Source organism: Carya illinoinensis, chromosome 11 (assembly GCF_018687715.1).
Source record: "Carya illinoinensis cultivar Pawnee chromosome 11, C.illinoinensisPawnee_v1, whole genome shotgun sequence".
Lineage (NCBI taxonomy): Eukaryota > Viridiplantae > Streptophyta > Magnoliopsida > Fagales > Juglandaceae > Carya > Carya illinoinensis.
In genome coordinates this window covers 7,779,011-7,803,108 of record NC_056762.1, presented here as the reverse complement: position 1 = coordinate 7,803,108, position 24,098 = coordinate 7,779,011, and the positions used below count along the sequence as shown (strand labels likewise).

At 35.3% G+C, this 24,098-nt stretch overlaps 2 protein-coding genes across 3 annotated transcripts; both read left to right on the top strand.

Annotated features, from left to right (window-relative positions):
- Window positions 1-1,167: 1,167 nt before the first annotated feature.
- Window positions 1,168-2,592, top strand: LOC122282618 (transcription factor PRE3-like). The gene is made up of 2 exons (XM_043094561.1): window positions 1,168-1,672; window positions 2,241-2,592. The coding sequence occupies exons 1-2, from the start codon at window positions 1,544-1,546 to the stop codon at window positions 2,388-2,390; spliced, it is 279 nt and encodes a 92-aa protein (XP_042950495.1). The 5' UTR covers window positions 1,168-1,543; the 3' UTR covers window positions 2,391-2,592.
- An 8,136-nt stretch (window positions 2,593-10,728) lies between these two features.
- Window positions 10,729-19,135, top strand: LOC122282615 (probable serine/threonine-protein kinase PBL3). 2 transcript variants are annotated; one of them, XM_043094556.1, is made up of 7 exons: window positions 10,729-11,114; window positions 14,673-14,850; window positions 16,189-16,529; window positions 16,610-16,745; window positions 17,075-17,211; window positions 17,571-17,694; window positions 18,380-19,135. In XM_043094556.1, the coding sequence occupies exons 2-7, from the start codon at window positions 14,817-14,819 to the stop codon at window positions 18,829-18,831; spliced, it is 1,224 nt and encodes a 407-aa protein (XP_042950490.1). In that variant the 5' UTR covers window positions 10,729-11,114; window positions 14,673-14,816; the 3' UTR covers window positions 18,832-19,135. The 2 variants fall into 2 exon arrangements, with proteins under 2 accessions (XP_042950490.1, XP_042950489.1); XM_043094555.1 differs by lacking the exon at window positions 14,673-14,850 and having other exon boundaries at window positions 10,731-11,114.
- Window positions 19,136-24,098: the final 4,963 nt, after the last annotated feature.

The window sequence follows — 24,098 nt, the reverse complement described above, 5'->3', positions numbered from 1 at the left end:
CTGTTGATGGCTCCTTGACATCGGCAAGGCATGATGGGGAGAAGGGTACAAATAATTTGCCTTGGTCTTTAATGCCATTGTTGTGGATAAAACTTAAGTATCAAAATTGTTCAAGGTTAATGTGGTAAGACAATATGGACTATATATGGTCCTAGGATTTACTTCGGCGGAGTTTTTATCTGAATTAGTAACCATTCATTCCTATTCTGGTGTATAATCACAGGAATTTGCAAGATCATGGACATCTAAAAGACAAAATTGAAACAATTCGACATATCCAATTTTTCCTTCAAGTTAGGTAAGTCTTTAATGCCTCATGATTGAAGTGTATTCACAATGATTTGCACCCTATGAAACTACGTTGATAAGATCTAAAAAACTAATACCAAGCGCATATATACATGATTTAAAGACTTTAGAAATTTAAAAAGTAATATAGATATTATTCATGGAATTATAACCTTAATTGGGTCTAAATTAACTAGTTTTAATAATTAGAATAACTAGTTAGATATTTCCATCTTGAATATATCCATCATTGAATAATTAAGTAGATTATAAAAATAAAAGTAAAAAGCTAGCACTCAATGGCTCAGAATTTCATGCACGTGATATTTAAAAAAATAATCATGAATGTGAAACATTAGATTTTCGATTTTAGTGTTAGCAGGCCAGCAACCTCGTGGGACCTATTAAAAAAAAAAAGGATGATCGAGTAGGCAGTGTAACGTATGGACCTTATGAGGCCACGTGGCAAATACTTGCATCTAGCTTAAGGTAGAACATGGGGTGTTACCTATGCTTGACTGGTAATTCAACATAAGGTCTGGCATGATGAGCCAGTCCTTAATTAGATCGAGAGGCATTATATATATTTATATATGGTTAACGTACAAATTAAAAAGCTTAATTAATTCCAATTAGAAGCTTTGAAAGAAAAGCAATTTAAGATTGTTAGGAATAAGAAAACAACATGATATTGCTTTGTGGAGACTGACACACACACAAACACAGAGAATCAAGTTTCTAGAGATCTGCCATACTGTCTTCCCACATTGTGTTTTCCCAACTTCAGTTTCATCTTATATTGGACTCTGGACTCTCTCTCCCAAACCACCACCACCACCACCACCACCCCCCCCCCCCCCCCCCCCCCCCCCCCCCCTTTTTCTCCTCTTCCCTTTCCCAAAAAACCCTATTTAAATAGAGCTTCAGGCAACTTCTTTCTCCCATGCAATTGTCTTCCCCACTCCCCGATACCCACTACTTGTGTTCTTGTGCACATCTCTCTCTCTCTCTCTCTCTCAACTTCAAAGCTCCATTATCTCTATTGCCATAACTTGTCTCTAGAAATTGCTCTGATATCATTTTTCTTCGAAGTTCTACTACGTTTGTTTTTCTGATATATACACATTTATAAATTCCTTCTTATTTGTCTCCAGATTGAGTTTCGATCGTTTCTTAGTACCTCTTAATTTTAAGAACTTCCTCGATCTCCATTATTCATTCACGTTTTTGTCGTAGTACTGCTTTATTAACCAACATGTCTAGCAGAAGGTCTCGATCGAGGCAATCAGGTGGCTCCAGGCCGATCACTGATGATCAAATCAATGATCTTGTTTCAAAGTTGCAACAGCTTCTTCCTGAGATTCGTGAAAGGCGCTCTGACAAGGTACGCACATATTTTCATCATTCTCAAATATTTCTTTCTTCATATTCCTGCAGGTTAAATTTCTAGCTAGTTGGCTACATATATAAAGGAAATACTACACGACATGTTACAATGCAGGTACTATACTTGTTAGTTTTTACCCAGGATTTGGGTTCTGTCTCCATATTGATCAGCCTGGCGGCCTTCAAACAATTAACCTCTAATCATCTTACTAAAATATTATAACCTTAATCATGACCTGCGGATCCTTAAGAAAAATGAGGCGATAAATTTGATTTGGGCATACTTAGGATCGATCGAGCAACTTAAATTGTTTTATATAGACCACGTAGGTTTAGCTTACAGTTCTTTGCCAATATGTTTATTGCATGATCAATTGATTCATGTGGGGAAGTACCTGCTAGCTCCTGTATTCTACTGTTTGAGAGAGAGAGAGAGAGAGAGAGAGAGAGAGAGAGAGAGAGAGAGCTTTTTAATTCAGAGCTTAAATGAGAATATATATATATATATACACACACATAAATAAAATTAATTAAGCATTCTGCATTATGATGATCATGACGTGCAGGTTTCAGCAGCCACGGTGTTACAGGAGACATGCAACTATATCAGAAGCTTGCATAGAGAGGTTGACGATCTGAGTGAGCGACTGTCTGGGCTATTGGAAAGTAGCGACACTGCCCAAGCTGCTATTATTAGGAATTTACTTATGCAGTAGTAGTACTTACGAATAAGTAATTATAAGCTAGGGAGTTCCCAGCTTATGCCCTCAGATTGGCCTGCCTGCTTTCTCTTTCGTAGTAGTACTCCAAGTCTCCTAAAAAAGGTCACTAAACTGATCATCATCATGTAGTAGTAGCAGTAGAACTTGAACGATTAATCTCTTTGCAGCAAAGAACTCAAGCATTCACATTGCTCCATCTGATTTTTTCTGATCTGTCAGTAGCTAGCTGCTTGTATTCATATAAAACAATCAATTTTCTAAACCCCATATTTTCTAATGGCTAAAGATAAATAAATAATTATCCAAACAAGATAAAAGAAATATATAATTATTAATATGCATATACATGATATATAGAAGCAGATCGAAAGCCATTGATATATCATTCGTGATGATCACGAGCGTACGTACATGACTATATTTTTTTTTCCATATTTATGATCGTAGTAATATATATGCCGATGCGCCCGACAATATTAATTGGCCTTCGAAAGCAGACAAAGCTGGGTACGTGATGATGATGAAGAAGATGAACTACGCATGCAGTTCATGATGATCAACTGAACATTATTAATGCATGTACTTCTTGATCAATCGCCCTCCATTAAATAGCTAGCCAGCTCCAGATCATTATTACTAAAATTACGGTTCTCGTGTCCTTGATCAGTACGGCCTTTAAATGCATGCAGTACGTAAGAAATTATTGCCATATTTCCCAAGAGAAAAGTACAATTTAATAAAGCAAACGTCCAAAACAGAACTGAAAAGATTTAATGATCATGATCAAGTATATATTCCGAATAATTAATTATCAGATCAGTAATTAAGTAACACATTAATTATGTTCCAGTACTATATATATTTTCATGCATATGGTACATGATTATAACCAAGAGTTAAGAAGATCAGGAATATCGGCGTTTAGAACTAAAACATGAGGGACACCACAAGATATCCATGCATATATACAATGCGCCGGCGGGTTAAGTCCACAATATTTCAATTCAAAAATGGTATATTTTGGGCTGATATTGACCATTTATTTAGAATCTGATCATAAGTACTCAACTATATATAATACATGCATGCGATTAGGGGACGAGTCGCTTTATTTTTTATTTTTTAAAATAAATAAATAAAATGTAAAGAGTTGTTCGTAACTTGTGATCATGTCTAGAGATTTATATCCAGTGATTCACATATTGATCCAGATCCATCCATACCTTTCGCTCGCAGCCGTTCCCCTCCCCTCCCCTCCCCTCCCTCGCTCGATGCAATATCGAAGCCGCCAAGCAGCCACCACATTGATATATTAGCCTCTCTCTCAATCTCTCGAAGTACTCCTGCGTCCTGATCGATCCCTTGCTCTCGTTGCTCTCAACCTTTTTCTCTCGGTCTCTCAGCTCTCCTAAACTCACGTACTCCTCTATCTCTATTTCTCTGTCTTATTGTTTGGGCTCATGATCTGTCTCTCAATTTATGATTTATTTGTTCCAAAAAGTCAATTTTTTTTATTAATTTTTTATTTGTCCCTAGAAAACTTCTATTTATTGCATAGGAATCGAAGTTTGGGCTCATGTTCATATAACTCCCTAGCAAGAGAGCCCATAGGGCTTAAATATTTTTACAGATCTGCTAAAGCCACAAACACTGGGATTGGGATAGTGCAATTATTATTATTATTTATTATTATTATTATTATTATTATTATTATTTTTAAAATTTATTGATTAAGAAAGTATTTTTTAATGATGTTGTGAATTTTTTTTTAAATATATTTAAAAGTATTCAAAAAGATAATTTTTTTTTTTTTTTTGCATTATTGGGATCCTAGTCGGGATCCCCATGTGTGACTGTAGAGACACTCAAATTTTTAACTGAATGAGTAAATTGTTTAATAAGTTCAGTACCAGACAAAACAAAATTAATAGACTTCTCATGTAATTTCGTTTTACCGTAAATTATCTCACGACAAAATGTGAATATAATATCATATAATGTTAGGAACGCAGCTTCCCAAACACTTCATAGCGATTAATTAAAAAAAAAATCATGAATTAATAGATCCAATGAATTGGTTTGATCCTATAATATTAAAAATAAATAAATAAATAAAGTTCTAAAGGTAACTCGATCAATATATATATTTGGTGACCTAAGGCAAATAATTAAAATGAGGTGTTAATTTAAATAATGATAAATTATATTTAATTATTGAAAAAATTCATGGGTCTAACTTACTTCATAAAACCAGTTCCAACAAGAGATGTTTGCTCATTACTTATAAACATGTTCAAGACCTTGTCTATAGTTAATGTGAGATTTATTCCTCAACACACTCCCTCACATGCAGGCTAGTATTTTTTCTGGTCCTTGTCATGGGGTAAGTAGTATAGACTCATATTTTTCTTGTAGCAAATTCTGATACTATGAAGAAATTCATAGGTCTAACTCATTGATTCTACTTTTAAATTGCCTCCCAAGTGCAGAAGGTGTCTAACTTGTGTATAATGAGAGTCCCAAGGTCGATTTCACATGGATTAAGACAAATTCAGTGCTATGCAGTTGCTTATTAAAAAAAAAAAGAATTAAGAAAGTGAAATATTAGTTGTGCAAACATTTTTTATGGTCACTGGGCAAGTTTGTAAACCAGATTGTTCCTCCCAGAAAACTTAAGGGTTTGAAAATAATTTTTGCTTCTTTTATGAAGATCCTAAATGAGAATAAGATGACTTTGGATGCACACTAAATTTATAAAAACCAGTTAAAGAAACTAAACTCTTTGCATTGATAAAGAAGAACAAGTGCAATACTTAAAATCAATGTTCTGAAAAGCTTTTAGACAATCACCTAGGCTTTGGGTCTCTTTTACATAGAGGGGTTTTAGGGGAGTTTTGTATTCACAATTACTATCAAATACAATTTCAGTCATGATTAAATCATTTGGTTGATGTATATGATTTAAGTACTAACAAAATATTTTCTGAATAATCTTAACAAATTTCATATTAGACCGACAATCAGCATGCAACTTAGGATTAGGGTTTGCATCCCTTAAGCATTCACCATGCATTCAATCAACAATGGATCAAAGAGGACACAGAAAAACCCTAGTCTCAGTGTCTATAAGAATGACAGAAACTTATGGATGATACAAATTACAACAGAAAAGAAATCAAAACCCCCAATTGAAACCCAATTACTCAAAGGTTTCCCTTGACTTAGGTTATGACATTACTCTCCTATCAAGTATGAAAACAAGCTATTTATCAAATAAAAAACACTGATCCATAATCCCAAAAAAGGAAAAAACAAAAACCCTAAAATTGGAGCAGAAATCTTGTAGTGATTTTCAGGCTCTGCCAACAATCCCAACATCCCTTTCTCGCACACCACTTCCTCCCTTTTAAGCTCTCTTTCCTCATCCTCTCCAGTGCTCCTTCTAATCTTTCTCTCCTGGTTGTTGCCCTCTCCAATTCCATGCGGTATTCTAAGGTGTGAGACTTGAGATGCAAAATAGCAAAGGTTATGGGCTTGAGTGGATTCACTTTTCTTCTCTCTTTTATTTTTTCCAAGTGTCGATTGAGTGTGTGAGGTAAGTGGCAGATAGTAATACTTCACATGTATTTCCCATTTTGACCTTGTGGTGCTTTTGTTGTAAACTTATTATGTAAATAAGCATATGTAACTAATTTCAAACCAAAACCCTTAATTTACATGCTCAATTTTTATATTATTTCCACTTAATCACTCATCTCATAAAATCAATTCCAATAAGAGAGGTTTGCTCATTATTTATAAACACGTCCAAGACTTTGTCCACATGCATTAATGTGGAATTTATTGCTCGACAAATATCAAATAATTAATTTTTATTTAAAAATGGCTCTTGATTTTTGAGATGCAAAATTAGTAGTCAGATTTTTATCATTTTTCTATTCAATTGAGAATATCACTAATCCAATAATTAGTTAGTCATATATTATTGCTATAACATATATATAGTTTATCGTAAATCAAACTAATTTGTTAGTATTAATTTTATAAAATTTATTTTTACGAGACACTCTTTTTAGATTAATGCTAGATACAAGCTTAAATTGTTCAAGACTTGTGCTGACCTTTTGTAAAAAAAAAAAAAAAAAAAATGGTCACAATAAAAAAATAATAGTTTTTTAAATAGTTTTTAATGGTGCATGTGGTCTACTTTTTAACAAAATGACTACGCATGGCTTGTATATTTGAGACTTGTACTTAACATGTTGAGAAGGGTATCCCACATTACCTGTGGATAAGATCTTGTGTATATTTATAAGGATTGGACAATCCTCTCGTGTTGAATCAGTTTTAGGAGATGAGTTAGACTAATAAATTTCTTCATGGTATCAGAGCAGAAGTTCTAAGTTCAAATCCTGACTCTACACTTTATTTAATTAAATATTTCACGTGTTAAGTCACTCATTAAGGAAGAGTCTGGCCCATACGTGAAGGAGAATGATAAGATAAAAAATAAATTAAATAATAAAATTTACATTTTTCTTTTAGCTTAATCTTTTGGGACAAGTAGTTATTTCGTAAGATCTTGGGCTTATTTATAAGGATTAATTAGTAATCATCTCTTGTTGAACTGATTTTATGAAATGAGTTAAGCCCATAAATTTTTTCATAGTATTAGAGCCTACTACATGACAAATGGAGAATGAGAGCCCACATTTCTTTCCCTGTGGCAAGGAATAAAAAAAATATTGGCCTGCACATGAGGGAGGGTGTTGAGAAAGGTATCCCACATTGCACGTGGATAAGATTTTGAGTATATTTATAAGGATTGAGTAACCCTATCTTATTGAACTGATTTTATGAGATGAATTGGATTTATGAATTTCTTCAAACTTTGTGTCACGATAAACTCAAATCATAACAAATAATGTGATTAATTTAGGGAAAAAAAAAAACAGAAGAGGAGAAAAAGATATTTATGGGTGATGTAAAAAAGAAGAGAAGAAAAAACTATTGTGATTGGATTTAAATTGGGAGAAAAAAAAAATAATGAATGGTATATAATATTTAAGACTGCTTATACATTTCACACTATTTTATTACCCTTTTCTTGTGACACTAATTTATTATAACGTTTATTGCAATTTGTATAGACAATAGTTTTGCACTTTTTTATTTATTTATTATTTAATCTATCTCTTTTACTCGATGGTTTGAAAATCTTGAACATAAGCTGACAATCTCACTTTTTTGTATCCTTAGATGGAGAAACAAAAGCTGACTTTAGCTCTTAGCCAAAATTAGGTAGACAAGTCCCCCACTTTCAAAGGGTGCAATGTAATAGAGAGCTGCATCAAGATTCATATTCAAACATGTATGAGTTGAGTTACAACTTTTATTCATTAATAGTTTATATATTTATCATTCGAGCTTGTTAATTTCAGGCAACATGCATGCATAATTCTTGAAACATGATTTTTTTTTAATATTATATATTAGATGAATAGATTTGTTTTTTTTTCTATATATTAACTTTAGCTACAGATCATTTGAAGAAATAAATTTTTGAGTTTTTTGTAAATATTTTCATAAAGTTATAAAATCATAAGAGGAACACAATAATAAATATGAAGTTATGTATCTTACAGTTTATATATTAGCTTATATGAGTCGAGTAGACTTTTATATGAGTTGAGTCGATCATGCAGTTTGTATTCACATACAACTCATTCAATAAATATTAATATAAGTCGAATTATTGAATCGATGTCGAACATGATAATCTTGTCAAGTAAGTTTACTTATTCACAATCTGGCCTACACAGAGTTACCTGCATGCTTTGAAGCCCATTTAATACGGCTGAGTCCCTACCTACAAGACATGAGTAGACAAGAATCACATCCCAAGCAAAACCATAAAAATGTGAAAAAGTCAAGAATGAGCTAGCTCGCTCTGCACTTTGGATTTTCTTTCAAGAAATTCTTGTCCCCAGCCTCCTTTCTTTTGACCTAAGCCACTTCCATCATATATATATATATATATATATATATATAAAAGCAGCATTTGGACCTTTTCTTCAATCAATTCCATTGAAGAAACGGCCTAAAGAGAACTGAAAAAAGTATACTCGTCGTTGAAAAAGACAACTCCAATGCACGAATACTAACCTCTTCTTTGACTTATGGGAGTAGTAGTAGTACACCTGGTAAACTATATATCTCACCATTTTAAACGCAACATCAAGTGCAGTTGACCTTCTTCCTTCTGCATGCTAATTTATTGATCTCACACCAACCTCTTCGATCAAGTTGTTGTATTAAACCCAACTGCATGATTTTATACTCATCCATAAAACACACACGTTGTTTATAACATATTTTAAATAGTTATAGAAAAACGAATAATATTTTTCACATATATTAAAAAGAACTTGTATATATATATATTGACCTCATCTTGACATCATATTGCAATATTGTAAATGTGGGTGCATTTACATCAGGTTGTTCTTCCATGTACAGTAGAAACCTGCCCATAGTTTAAGTAGAATGGGGGAGTAGGCCCCTTGGGTAGACTTTTTTTTTTATTATCAGATGTATTGTTTTCAAAGAGTAATAATGGTACGGAAGTTTAGTTGGAGTAGTTCCAATAGATGTTTCTAATGAAACCCCATTTAATTCCATTTGTGGGAAACTTAGATTATTTTTTATAAAAGAATGAAAGTATGATTATCAAATATATCTATCAAATATGTTAATTTATTTGTTTATTTTTTTTATTTTTTCTTAATAGTTAAGAAAATATCTATTAATAAATTTATATATATATTTTTAATTTTTTTCTTTAATAGTCAAGGATGTTTAACAAATGATTAAAGAAAATGAAAATAAAATAATAGTATTTATATATATATATATTCCCAGTTACCTCAATTTGCTACTAGAGAATTTGAGATGAAATTATTGGAAGGATAATGTTTGTTGAAACATGCATTTGCTTTGACTTATTAAAATGGGACCCAATTCCAAACTAACTTTCTTGTTTATTTATTTTATTTTATGTAACATGTGTTGTTGCTCAGATTGGCCCAAAGTCAACACTTTCATGTCTTCTCTTGCACCATCTCCAACATTTGACATAAATTTTGAACTCTCATAGGTGTGTTTATCAATCTGTACAAGGTTTTAATACCATATAAAAAAAATGTGAAAATATTAATGTTAGTTTTATTGGAAGGTACAGATGAAATAGATATATATATATTTTTTGCAGTTCAGGTACCATTCTTTAGAAAGGAGTAATTTTATGTACAGTACTAAACCTACCCACCCACATTAATTCCAAACATTTATTGGTCGTAAATTTACATTTTTGCCCAATTAGGGCTCTGTTTGGTAACAAAGATTAGGCTCTTTTAATTCATCTCATTTCTATATACAAACATATTTTAAATATAAATACTTTTCAGTTTCAAATTTTTAAATTTTCAACTTTTTTTTATTTAATCAATACTTAATTATTACAACTTTTTCAAATTTATAAACAAAACATAAAAAATAATTAAATTTTTTCAAATTTTAAAACAAAAATAATATTAAAAAATTACATTCTAATAATATTTTAATTTTAAAATTTTTATTTAATTTTTTTCTTTCATTTTTTAAAATCTTCTTAATCTAAATGATTTTGTTATTATTTACATATGATTTTATTACTATTTATAAATTTTTTAATAGAAATTTTACCACGTAGAAGTAAAACTACATATTAATTTACGTATCAATACTGATTTTTTAATATTTAAAATTTAAATTAATATTATTTTTATTAAAATTTATTTTTTAACTAATAATATTAAGTTGATGTATATATTAATATATAATTATATTTATAAACAATTTTTTTTTTTAACCAGACATAACAAACAGTGCTGAAGTTTCTAATTGGTTCGTACAGCCAGTGGCAGATTCCCTTACTCTTCATAGATACTAAACTACCCCGTGTGGGCCCCTGCTTCTCTAGATTTTTGTCGCGCTGGAAAATCTAATTCTCTCTTTTGTGATTGGACTGTGACGAAAGAGCACAACTGTCGTGTGAGGATAACATCAGCCACTAACGGAAATTTGAAAACGAGGATGGCATAGCAGAGTATCGAATATTTGGTCAGGGCACTCGTAGGTTAAAAATACAATTCTGACCCTATTTACGGGTCATGGTACGAGGGCATCGAGGTCAATGACGTATCGGGAGGTGCTCCCCGCTCTCTGAGCACGTCCCAACACGTTGGCCTCTTGTCGTTTTTCATAATTATCAAGAATTCTCCTCTCTCTCTCTGTCTGTTTTCACTTTATTTTATGTCATTGAGTTTTTGCTGCTTTCATTTCTCTCTCAGCGTCGCTATCTGGCAATCCGTGTTTGTTTTCCCATTCGAATCCAATAAAAAGACCTGGTTTTTCTGTGTCTTCATGTTCTTCTCTGGAAGCTCTGGACAGGAACAAGAAGCCAGAGAAAGGGACATAAAAGTAGTAAAAAAAAAATGAAAGTTGGGAGGGAGTCTTTGGGTTCTGAGATTTCTACATAGAAAATCGGATATCGTACTGTATTCGTTTTTTCTTTTTTGGGTCTGGTTTTGACAAGTGTGTCGGTGCGTGTGTCGATGGGCAATTGCTTGGGACGTCGTTCCATGGTCGACAACTCTCCGAGCTCTCAGGCAACTTCCGGTAATGTTTCTGTGCCTTCTTCGTCGTTATTCCATTACATGCAAGTAAATGATCAATATGCTATATTTATTGAGTTTCGTAATAGTCTGGGAATGAGAAGCTTGTTGCCAATCCGTATACGCATCTGTTTTGTTGTGGTTATTGTTTTCCTTTTGGTTCAATCCCGTGTTTCAGGAATGTAGAGCAGAATGAGGTTCGTTAAACTGTTTAATTGGGCTTAAAAGTGGGTTGCTTTCTTTGGTTTGTTGGGGTTGGCTGTGTTTAAGTTCGTACCTTTATTTATTTGTTTAAATTTCTGTCGATTTGTTTCGGCCTTTTCTTTATGGCCGAGTCATAGCAAAATGTAATGCTGTGGTTTTTCAACGTCTTATTGAATAATCTGGGAAATTGTGAATATATCAGGGTTTGATTACTTCAATGTAAGTTTTACCTGGTCTATGTTAGGTTTTAAGCAGAGCCTTTAATGGGTTTCTAAGAAAGCGTCTATGTTCCTGGAATAAACAGTCTCTCATAGTATTGAGCTTCCTATGCTCTGTATCTGAAGTTTTCTGGATATAGCTTTCTGATGTTCATTCCGGCGGTCACGAGTGTGAGTTTCATTGGGTGGTCTGCTGATTATGCCCTTGGTTGTCATTTTGGGCCCTTTGGCGTTTGCATCTCAAAATTATGTGGCAAAGCGTTTAAAGGATTTTTACACTGAGCATATACTGTACATTTTGTTCATGCTTTCTCTCGATTGCTATTTTTTCAAGTTTGGTGAGGATGTTAATCAAAATTCTCTTAGTATGAATATGAATAACAATTATATTATATAGCCACTGATTCTCAAAAGAGTTTAATGTTAAAGACCAATTGGTGCTAAAAAAATAAATTAAATATATCATCTCACAACTGATGCTTGGAGTTGTTCAAATCATTGCAACCTTCACACTCTTTATGATTCATCAAGGCCTATGCAATGCTTGAGAATTGCCATAGGGCACACATTCAGCAGTGCTTTCTTCAATTGTCAGCCTAGTCTAGTTAGCCATAATCTTAATCGATTGAATAAGTAATTGTTCTTATTTAGGAAATAATGAAGCTCTGATCTAAATCCTCTCTCTCTCTCTCTCTCTCTCTCTCTCTCTCTCTCTCTCTCTCTCTCTCTCTCTCTCTCTATATATATATATATATATGTATATAGATAGATAGATAGGAAAATATACTTTCCACCCTCAAACTAACAGGGGCTTTATACTTTGCATTTTGTACTAGTTGGTCTGACACTTTGCACTCTTCAACTATCACTGATTGTCAAATAAGACATTGTTCAATTTTGACCATTAAGATGGGTAAAAAAAAAAAAAAAATGGTGGTGTGAGACAATCTCAATAGTTGCTAGTTGGATTGTAAAAGATGACGCACATTGCAGTTGTTTGGTAGCTTGGGAGTTTAAGGTGTCACTGTGTCAGTCTTTGTAGTTTAGGGTGCAAAGTGTAGGACTCCCATTAGTTTGAAGGTGAACAGTGTATTCCCCACCCCTCCCCCCATCATTATTCCATTTTATATAGTAAAATACTTCATTCCTATGGAAAAAATTATAGCTAAGTTGATTGTTACATTATGAAAGATAGATGGACAGAGTAACCACATTATCATATCCTTCGTGTACCATGCATATAAAGCTGACTTTTGTGCAGGCTCATTTCCAATTCTTCCAATATGGCTCACCTTAGAATGCTTGAATATTTTATGCATTGATCGAATCTCCTCCACGCCATTGCCCTGCAGTGACAAGTCTAGTCTCTGTGAGTTGATCTCTGTTGACATCCTCAATGAATCACTTTCAAGGATCATATCGGCTATCCCCCATATAACACCAGTTGCAAGCTCCTTAGCCTTGGTAGGGATTCAATGGCTTCAGCTTCGTTAACCTCATTTTCCTTCCTACTTACTGCATTTGGACCATCCATTACTCCCACTAATTCAAATAACACATTGCTATATCAAGTCGATTATCGTAATCAAGTTAAAATGTTTTGATGAATGTTGTTTTATAGATTGTTTTGGAGTAAAGATGTTTAGATAGAGAGTGAGAAAATTTTAAGAGATTTTTTTTTTTTAAGAAATCCTTATACCCAAACATGTCCTTAAGAATAGGGGTTCACTGTAACTACTGCAGCAACATAGCCTGCACAGCATGATGGCAATGGTGGTGAGGTGGCAGTAGCAACTCCAGTGGTGGTTCTTAAATGAAATAGGTTACTGTCTTTTAGCTTATAGCCCAGAATGGTGCTAGTCATTGTTCTCCTACAAGCCTTTGGGGCAAATACAGAAATTTGATTGATGGTTTGGGATGATCAGAAGATGTTGAGAACTTATAAATTGATACAACTAATCTGGAAGCAAACTAAACCAGCTACGTAAAAACGGTCTAATACAAATTCTCAATTCTATTTAAACACCACAATCAACAGAAAAACAATGTAAAATTGTCTTACATTTGAAAAAAAGAGAAGGATATTTCAAACCCCATCCATGCTTGGGCAGCATTTTGAGGTCTTAAGAAAGGTCATACATGTATAAAGATTAACATCGGGACTAAAAAATTCCGGGTTTTAGGAAAAGAAACTTAGATAAATGTTTCAGATCTGGAGAAGACTTGGAGTGTTTTTTATTTTCAGAAGTTTAGAGGACCAAGGAGGGTTCTTACAAATTCTTTGGGATGCCAAAGAAGGGGACGAGGGGGAGAAGGTGCGGGGGAAGGCATTGATGACTGCTACAGTACTAACTTCTAAATTAAGGGCATGAGTCAAGAGGCAAGGAATTAAAAGTTGGCTACTTGGTTTGATTTGTGAGTTAGAATGACATTTTAGGATGGGAAACATTAATTTCTTTTTGAAAATGGTAAGTTTTGATGGATGGACATTTTTAAAAGGGAACTTAATTAGTGTGAGAACCCACAAAATTTGAAATGTCATACTTGGGATAAAACTGGCATTGGACATGCATGTTGACTATTGCAACTTGATATAGTGGTGAAACATAATTATTGACTTCAATTCCAACACTACTACTTTCACCATACATTGGATTTGCAAAGAAACTGAATACTCAAGAAAACAATGGTAATCTGCTTGTGAGTGATAGATTATTAGGAATCTTGCTGAGCACAATTCCAGAATCACTGTTTTATTTGATGATTGGACCCAATGGGCATACTGTCTTTTAGAATCCAAGAGAAGGGTGATTGGAATACATACATCACAGAATCCAATCCTATGAAGTATAAACATCAACCTAATACATAAAATCTTTATGTCAATTGCAAGTTTGAGGGATCAGCTTGTTGCAACCTTTTTTCTTTTTCCTATACATTGATTGAAAGGTCTCTATCAAGTTGTCCCATTGGAGAACCTACATTAGCATAATACTAAGAGATCAATGGAAAGCCATGAGGGTTGGTTTCAATAGTTAAGGCCTAGTTTATATACCTGACACTTATTGAAACACGACCAGATTTGTCAAGTTTGTAATACTTTCAATCTACTCAATAATTTGAACAAGCTACTTTATCAGGTACTGAAGAGATCAAAATGGAAAGCCATGAGGGTCGGCTTCAGAAATTATGGCTTAGTTTATGCACCTGACATATATTGAAACAAAAACCAACTTTGCCAAGTTTGTAGTGCTTTCAATCCACTCAACAGTTTGAACCAAGTGATGATCCGAGCAGGAGTGTGGAGGTGGTTCTCAGGTTTGATGTCTAGTTAGAGGGACATATTATCGAGGGATGCTTCTATTTTGTATTGAAAACTTGGTTTAGGCATCCATTTAGATCTATATTAAAGGTTACTTAAACAGGACTTGGGATATCATTCAATCTTTGCTTCAAAGAGCCATTAAAAGTCTTAATGGACACACTAAAATACAAGCTCTCCTGTCAAATAAAAATATGGCGATAGTCTTGAGATGAATGGGTCATACTATACTTGGTCTCTTGTTTACATATAAAAAAAAATACTGATCTCTTGTATGTAACAAGCTTCTAGTAAATTGACTAGCAGATTCCTTGTTTTCTACAATTTCCATCTGAACTTTACTGTTCTTGTAGGTGATGTTTAGATTTAGCATATCATTATGGTAAGATGTGTACTACTTCACCAGAATTTCTTTAGACCTAACATTGAAAACAGAAGTCTGGATATTTGAAAGTTAGATGTGTCTGTGTCTTTAAATTGGGGATGGATGATTAATTTTGGTTCTATGACTCGTCCTGTAAAAGCATAAGCACACGAAAAATCAACATATGATCTGAGTTACCTCAGATCAACATCGGCTGTAAACATCCAGGGGATAAGTATAGCGAATTTTAGTGATTTTGGTCCCACTTTAGTACTGTTATATGAAGCTGATTAGAAGTTTATATTTGTGAAGAGGAAATATGACCAAATGGCAAGGGTTCTACATGATAATTTGATTCAATATCTCACATTCCATCATTAGTTTTATGAATATTTTTTATGAGTAAAACATCATATGATGATAAGATGTCTTCATCATAACCAAACTTTAAACAACATTGGTGAGTGAAACAAAGAGGCACTCTAAGAATAGAAGATTATTCACCGCATTTGCATTAATAACTGAACTTCAGAAATATATGAGTGTATAATCGTTTAAGAGTTTATTATTTCCTATTAATATTTGGATCTTGGATCCTCCCTTCATTGGCATGTTATGCATCTTTGTCTAATGGTATGTTGAATATGGTCTGTAACACTGATGCCACCTATTAATTGGGGTTTGTGTTCAAAAGCTAACAGCCAATCATTAGGAAGTGGAAGTGATCTGCATGTTATAGAAAGTGGTAAATAATGTGCACATGTGCTTGTTTCAGACTACAACTTGTGCTATTTGTTTTACAGTACGGTTCCTAATAAAATTAATCATGCTTTCGGGACTAATTCTATCCATCACTGGGCTTCTGATTTTGTTTTCTTTCTGTAAATTGGTGTGGTGCTTATATGTGCTCTATACCTATTGGTGCCTACTCTTTAGTGTCACAAATCATTGGACTACCCTTCACTTTCAGGAGTTACAAAAGTTACCAGTAGAAGCAGCCGTTCTTTTGTTCCTTTGAGCCCATCAGTCCCAGCACATAGTGAAAGGTATAAATCTGGAACGCTTCCTACTTCAAGATCTGAAGGTGACATATTGGCATCCCCAAATTTGAAAGCCTTCACATATAATGAGCTTAAGAATGCTACTCGAAACTTCCGTCCTGACAGTCTCCTGGGGGAAGGAGGATTTGGTTATGTTTACAAGGGGTGGATTGATGACCATACCCTTAGTGCTGGAAGGCCTGGAAGTGGAATGGTTGTTGCTGTCAAGAAGCTCAAACCTGAAGGTTTCCAAGGCCATAAGGAGTGGTTGGTAGGATCTTTGTTTGAACTGACTACTCCTTCTGTTTAGATATTTGCCTTGGTCCATCTATTAATATCTGTTGGTTGCAGTCTGAAGTGGAACATCTTGGTCAACTTCATCATCCAAATCTTGTCAAACTTATTGGATACTGCCTGGAAGGGAATAATCGGCTTTTGGTGTACGAGTATATGCCCAAAGGAAGTTTGGAGAATCACCTATTTAGAAGTACATCAAACACTTCCAGTCAAGATAATTTTTAGAGCATGATTTATCCAGCATGATATACTATGCTTGTATTCCATCATTAAATTCGCTAATATCAATTAACAAGCTACCAAGAAATTGTTTGGAATTATTGAATTACTGGTTTTGACCCTACAAGTTATATGTACGTTTGTTAATAAATAAGTTAATATCTATTAATAGTTAGGGAAAGGGTATTTCCTTAGTACAAAGGAAGTATATATGAGAAACACCAAACCAGAAAAGGGAAAAAAATTAGATGCAAGAAATATGTACCTTGTATTGATAACATCTTACCTGCATTATTTCAGGGGGTGCCCGACCTCTTTCTTGGACAATTAGGATCAAAGTTGCCCTAGATGCTGCTCGTGGGCTCTCCTTCCTGCATGACTCTGAACAACAAGTCATTTACCGTGATTTCAAGGCTTCTAATATTCTACTTGATTCGGTATGTTGATTAAAAAGGGTAGTATTTTGGTGTGGTAACAATAGGCTTAAGATCACATGGGTGTGAGATCTTGTTAAATATTACGGAAAAAATGGTGGAAAAAGAGGAAGTGAAGAAAAGATGAGACATGATCAAAGTTTCATTCCTTTCATTTAAATCGGTTTATGGAAATTCAATTTTACATACATCATTTATGCTTGACCCACTCGTATCATTGTCTCCATAGCTTCCATAATTTTCTTATCGTTCCAAGTTTTGTTGCATTTATAGTGCCTTTTCTTTTCTTTTCTTTTTTCTTTTTCTTTTTATTTTATTTTTTTATTTTATTTTATTTTATTTTTATTTTTTTATCTAAGCAGGAATTCAATGCAAAACTTTCAGACTTTGGTCTTGCAAAAGCAGGCCCCACTGGTGATCATACTCATGTTTCCACTCAAGTCATGGGTACTCGAGGCTATGCTGCTCCTGAATATATGGCCACAGGTCTGCTCTTTTCTGCCTTTTTCTTAACTATATTGTAGCATGATTAAAGCAGTTGGACCCTAGTTTCTGCATGGCTGGTTAATGTCTAAGCGGCCAATGCTGTCCATTTACTAATCAAAGAATTGTAATTCCACATATATGTCGATCAGAATTTGCAATAGAACTTGTTTTGTGCTTGAAACTTTACAGGTCTTGTGCATGATTAACATGCAAGTCGACTGGAAAATTGAGTGCTGCATTAAAGTTCCTTTATTGTGATTGTTTTTTCTACATATGTATTATAAACACACACAATTCCTACATCCATCCCTCAACAGAGTTTAAACTACCAATCGTCTTCCTACACAAATCTGTTGCTGGTGAATGATTGGCTGTTTCTAGTTTTGATTCTCGAAAATAATCACTGGAGCACTACAACAAGCTTTTATGGTATAAAAGCTATTAATAGTGTTGCATATAATAACTGCACTCTCTCCGCACCAAGCTTTTTAAATGATTTCCCATAATAATGATGACCTTAATAGCTCTGTGGCAAAAATCTGGTGGTTACATCAATTTTCTGAGATTACTCTACTTTACAGTATGTATTCTTTTAAAGAAAGGAATGTACCTACCTCATTACTTGGGAATGTCATAGCACCACCTTCTTGCTACTGTACCCTAAATAATCCTTCTCTGTGATCAGGTTGGCTAACTGCGAAGTGCGATGTCTACAGCTTTGGGGTTGTGCTACTGGAGCTGCTGTCTGGAAGACGTGCTATCGATAAAACAAAAGTTGGTGTGGAGCAGAATCTGGTGGATTGGGCAAAACCCTATTTGGGTGATAGGAGAAAGTTATTCCGGATTATGGACACCAAGTTGGAGGGCCAGTACCCTCAGAAAGCAGCTTATGCAACTGCTGTCATTGCATCTCAGTGTATTAGTGAGGCCAAACTCCGTCCACAAATGCCAGAGGTTTTAGCTATCCTAGAACAGCTCCCAGTTGCCAAATACGCAAACAGCCCTACTTCTAGTCTTTCTCCAAAGTCCCCTCTGAGAAAGAGTCACCCTTCACTTCTTAATATGAGCCCCAGAAGATCCCCGCTGCCATCATCACAGATGCAATCCCCAGTTTTGAAATCCCCGCGGGGAAGATGAGCAGGAGCCAGATTTTCCAACCGACTTCCTTAATGTAAATCCATTTATTTTTGGGCGCTCTTTAGTTGGTAGTTCCATGAGGACATTTTATGAGCTTCTTTTGTGACCGAGTATCTAAGATAGAATCTTTTCAGTAAGAGAGAATCAGAGAGATTGGCCTAATTTTAATCTCTGCCAAGCACTCAATAGCAATGTCATTAGCGACATGTCTTGCTTTTCCATGCTACCTACACTGTCATGAATCTTAACTAGTTTAGCGAGGTGATTTTACCTTACTAGCATGGGGACTGCTGTTTTTTTCTAACATGCGTGAAACCAATTGGTGTCATGTGTCCTATATCTTCAGTGTTCCAATGCATGGCCAATTCGTTGCATTCCGATGATGTAAATTTCCCTGCATTTTCGTTTTCACCTTGATTGGCTTTTATTTTCTTCGTTGGAAGATTATGGGAGAAAAATCTTATCGGGCGGCTTGGTTTCCACATGGTATGATGCAAAATTATCTTTGTTGATAATCTAAAAATTTACATAATGAAAACTCATTTAACAATAACGTTTGGTTTCGAATGAACTTTTTCAAAAGTTATATTATACAAGTAAATTGTTCCTTTGGCTAACCATCTTTAGATCGAGCATTCCCATCTAGCTCATCAAAAGGCGAGTAATTTGGTTAAGTTTTAACCAAACTTTAACCAAATGCTTCAAAAGATCCTCACTTAAATTGAATGCTTATCACTCGACACTTCTAACACAGGATGTTTGTTGCTGCTGGGAACCTTCAACTAGGATTGCTGACTTGAACTGGGAGTCTTCAACTGAGGTTCCTGGCGTGAGTTGAGTTAGTATGCTAACGTCCCTTCGAGCTGAGGGGCAGTTCAGTGACTTGAAGCTTGGTTTTGAGTAACTGAATCGAGCAGTAGACAGGTCTTCGGGAAAGATGTTAGCAAGTTGCATGTACATATTAACAATATTCATCAATCAACAGACAAATCCACAAAATCAGAGCACTTACCAAATGAAACACATGCAACGGCTACAACAAGATCTCCAACGGCTACAGCAGAAAATCCTCTCAAACATCCAAATGGAAACTCCATCACAGGCAACGGCTAGGACCTTCCTTTTTGACCCAATGTGCATGACTTTTATAAGACTTTCCATGTATAAACCATTGCGTTTAACGGCAATATACACCTTGTAATATTGTACCTCACATATATAATAACAACTAGAAGACTCTCAAAACACTCATGGTTACTGAGATTGTTTTACTAACACTTTGCATGCATATTGTCTTTATGGTATCAGAGCTCATGTGAGTGAAAAGAGTCTTCCTCCATAGCCACCATAGCTCTAAATGTGGGTAACTTTGTTAGCTTATGACTCAACAACAATAACTACCCCCTCTGGCATGAGCAAATCCTAGCCTTGGCTGAGAGCCAAGATCTAGTGTAACATCTTCTAAATGAAAATTTTGCCCCTCCAGAATTCGAAACCACTCTTGCTGGAGCATCGGGCTTGGGTAAAACAGAATCAACATTAGATTGCCTCAATGGCGTAAATTTGATAGACTACTATGGGGGTGGATCATTAGCAGCCTCTCGAAAGAGGCTCTTGGCCTCGTGATGGAGATCCAAGAAGAGTTATTCACAATGCCACTAGAAGGGCTAGGTGTGCCGAGACTAGGAGGGTTGCATTGGGTAGCATGTATGGCTCGAGTGGTGAGACGTTGGGCATCCAAGGCAAGTGCAACTAGAAGAGTTTCATGTGTTAGCTAATTCCTTAATTTTAGGGGTTGGATGACAAGATGATAAGAAAGTTGCATGAGAAGATGACAAGATCCTTAAAAATGGATGCGCCATCTAGAGGGGTGGCTGGCCATCTCCATTATTTTAGAAAGTTTTGTTTATTTTTCACTTGGTTTATTTCCTTTTAATTAGGAGATTTGTCTAGTCGAAGCCTTAACTGAAAAAACTTAAAAACTCCAGGGGCAAAATCTCTCTCACTCTTTCTTTCTAGAATAGAGTTCTCTCTGCAACTCTTAGTAGTGAAACTTTGAACTCATCCTCACTAATTTCTTTTCCATCATGGAAATGGAAGATTTAATCCATCAGACAGAAGCTCTTTCTTGGGAAGGTTTAAACTTATCCCTTGAAGATGATCCAACCATTGATGATCCTGAGCTAACCCTCATCGAAAGAATAGTGGCTTCACGGCCCCTAAACAAAATTTCTCTACACGCCTCTTTCAAAGCTGCTTGGAGCTTTCTCAGTAAGTTCCACATTGAAGATCTTGATGGCAACCTGTTTCTCTTAACTTTTCAAAATGATGGCGACAAAAGGAGAATCTTGAATCAAACTCCTTGGAATTTCAAAGGTCATCTGCTCATCCTCAAAAATTGCCCTACAAAATCTACATGGAAAGATATTAGTCTAGCTACATCATCATTTCATGTTCAAATACACGGCCTAACCAGAAACCACATGACAGAGAAAATTGCTTCCAAGATAGGGAGTTCTCTTGGTATGTTCCTGGGTGTGGATGTGGACCCTTTATTTGGTTTATCCTGCAAGAAATTCATTAGGATTAAAGTGGAGATTGATATTACAAAGCCCTTGAAACAAGGCCTCTGGGAGCCAAGAGATTTCAATCTTAACACTTGGCTTTCATTCAAATATGAACGACTATCAGACTTTTGCTATGCATGCAGTAGGATTGGTCATTCACAAATATTTTGCAACTACCTCAACTCTACTCCAGAACAAATGCCATTTGACCATGGCAACATGCAGAATCTCCTATTTTCATAACAGTTAACCCAATGCACTGTAGTTAGGAAAAGGTTCCTAGACTCCCTTTCACTCAATGGGTAGAAGAAGACATGGGACAAGAATCTCCACTTTTTAGTGATGAGTTAATGGATAACAGGGTAAGTAATCTCTCAGCACCAACTTTGCTTTTGCCTCCTCCCATGGAAGTACATAAAGATCCACTTGCAAAAGGTTCGATTGGAAAAGGCAAAGAAGTGGTCGAGGATAGCATTTTTTCGATTAGAGGAAACTCATTTGTGAGAGAAGCATGTGAAAATAGAATGGATTTTTATCAGGAAAAAAATAATTTCATGCAACTGATCAGAGTTAAAAATCCCAATGAATTAATTTCAAGCCCAATCCAATCGGATTTTCACTACAATACTAAGAAAAGAGCAATTGGCATCACTAAAAATACACAACTCACTTACTAGCAATTGGATAAATCGAATTTCTCTATCCCATTTACAGGTTTCTGGCATGTCTCCCACTCTCCAGGCGGTGGAGCTCAAGGCAACTTCCCTTTTTCAGATCCATTGGAGAAGATTGTACCATCTACTGTAGGCTATAGTAGTCACATGAATGCAAAAGTTATTTCCTCCTCACCAACCGGAAGCTCCTCATCAATTCTGGAAGTAATGCATCTCCACCTACCGAATGTCCATCAATCACTCAAGCTTTTTCTCCAGAGCAGTTTGTAGTACAACAGACCAATCAAAGCAACTTAAAAGGGGCAGAACCTGTAGTGATTGAAGAGTGGGTCTCTCAATGGTGGGAACATGTTTCTGACACACTTACTCATACCAAACCTAGGGCCATCAAGCTAGTTGAAGAAACTGAAGGCACGAACACAACTGGACACATTCGGTTGGGCCAGCAAGAACACATGACTCTAAAAGGCTTTCAAAGCCCAGCGGTGGAGCAGCTTATACCGGGCCCAAAAATGAAGATTGAGGGCGTCCAAAGCCCAAATGCAACCCAGCCCATTTCGGACAGCAGAGTTCCTCACATTCAAAGGAAGTCAGGCCCTCCGTACAATGCCAATGCACCATTGAACGCAAAGCCCAAGGTACTACTTTATGAGCCCTCCATCATTTATCATCTAGTCCAGTTAATTCCTCAAGTAGATTATGTATCTAGCTCCAAATCATTGTCAAAGAAGCCAAAAAAACCAGGGTCAATAGCTCGTAATTTGGCAAAGAATAGAACTCCATTTTCAGAAAGCTCTATAGATCATGAATTCACCCACTCCTATACTGAAGGGCCAGTTTTTAACACCCCTTTATCTGAGATGGAAGCCCCACAAAAAAGATTGGCTAATTTTGATCCCATTGATCCGAACTCCCAGAGATAAAAAATGCAAAAATTAGCTGAAGTTGGGAACCCACTTTCAGAAATTAAAAGCAAAGAAATGGGGGTTGAGGAAAAGGAGGCAGCAACCATGCTCCTATCTATAAAATCAAAGTCGTTGGGGGACACCAAAAAAACCAAGAATGTAGCGAGATGAAATCCCTATAGCAGGATCTCATCATATACATCACAATCTGTTAAGAAAGCCAACAAGGCGGGCTCAACCATGCCTCCAGTTAATCCATGAAGTCATTAGTTTAGAATTACAGGGCTTTAGCTTGCCCCAAAGCAATCAGAAGTCTTAAGGCCTTTATAAATAAGTTTAACCCAAATATTATCTTTTTGTCAAAAACTTTGGTGGCTAATGATAGCACCCCTCCTATTGTAAATAGACTAGGTTTCCATCTTTTTATAAACATACCAGCCTCAGGAAAAAAAGGAGACCTTTTGTTATTATGGAGACCGAGTGTTGATATAGAACCGGTACATACTAATGATAATGCTATTTCTATTTTGGTTTACTTGGATCCCCCTAATCATCCTTGTTTAGCCTCTTTCGTTTATGCTCCTGCTCAATGGAAATTTAAAGTAAGCTTTTGGAATCACTTGAGCTCAACTCTTAGTTCTTTTATAGGACCTTGGCTCTGTATAGGGGACTTTAATGACTTATTAAGCCAACAAGATAAATCCGGAGGAAGACCAGTCTCGTCAACTTCCATAGGAGGTTTGCAAAATCTTATGGATTCTTATGGTTTAATTGACATTGGTTTCTCAGGACCTTCTTTCACTTGGACTAATAACAGGAATGGAAGAGCGTTGATTAGAGAACGGCTGGATCGAGGAATAGCAAATGCGCAATGGTGCTTACTCTTTCAAGATGCAACAATCCAACACATTTCCTCTGCGGCTTCGGATCATAATCATCTCTTACTAAATACTATGAAGACTAGTAAGAATCACTCATCCTTTAAATTTGAGGAATTTTGTATAAGAGAACCTCTCAACAATGTCATATTCAAGAGGCTTGCCGTCATTAATTCTATGGAAATCCAGCTTTCATTCTCTGCAACAAAATCAAAGAAACAAAAAGGGCTCTCAAACTTTGGA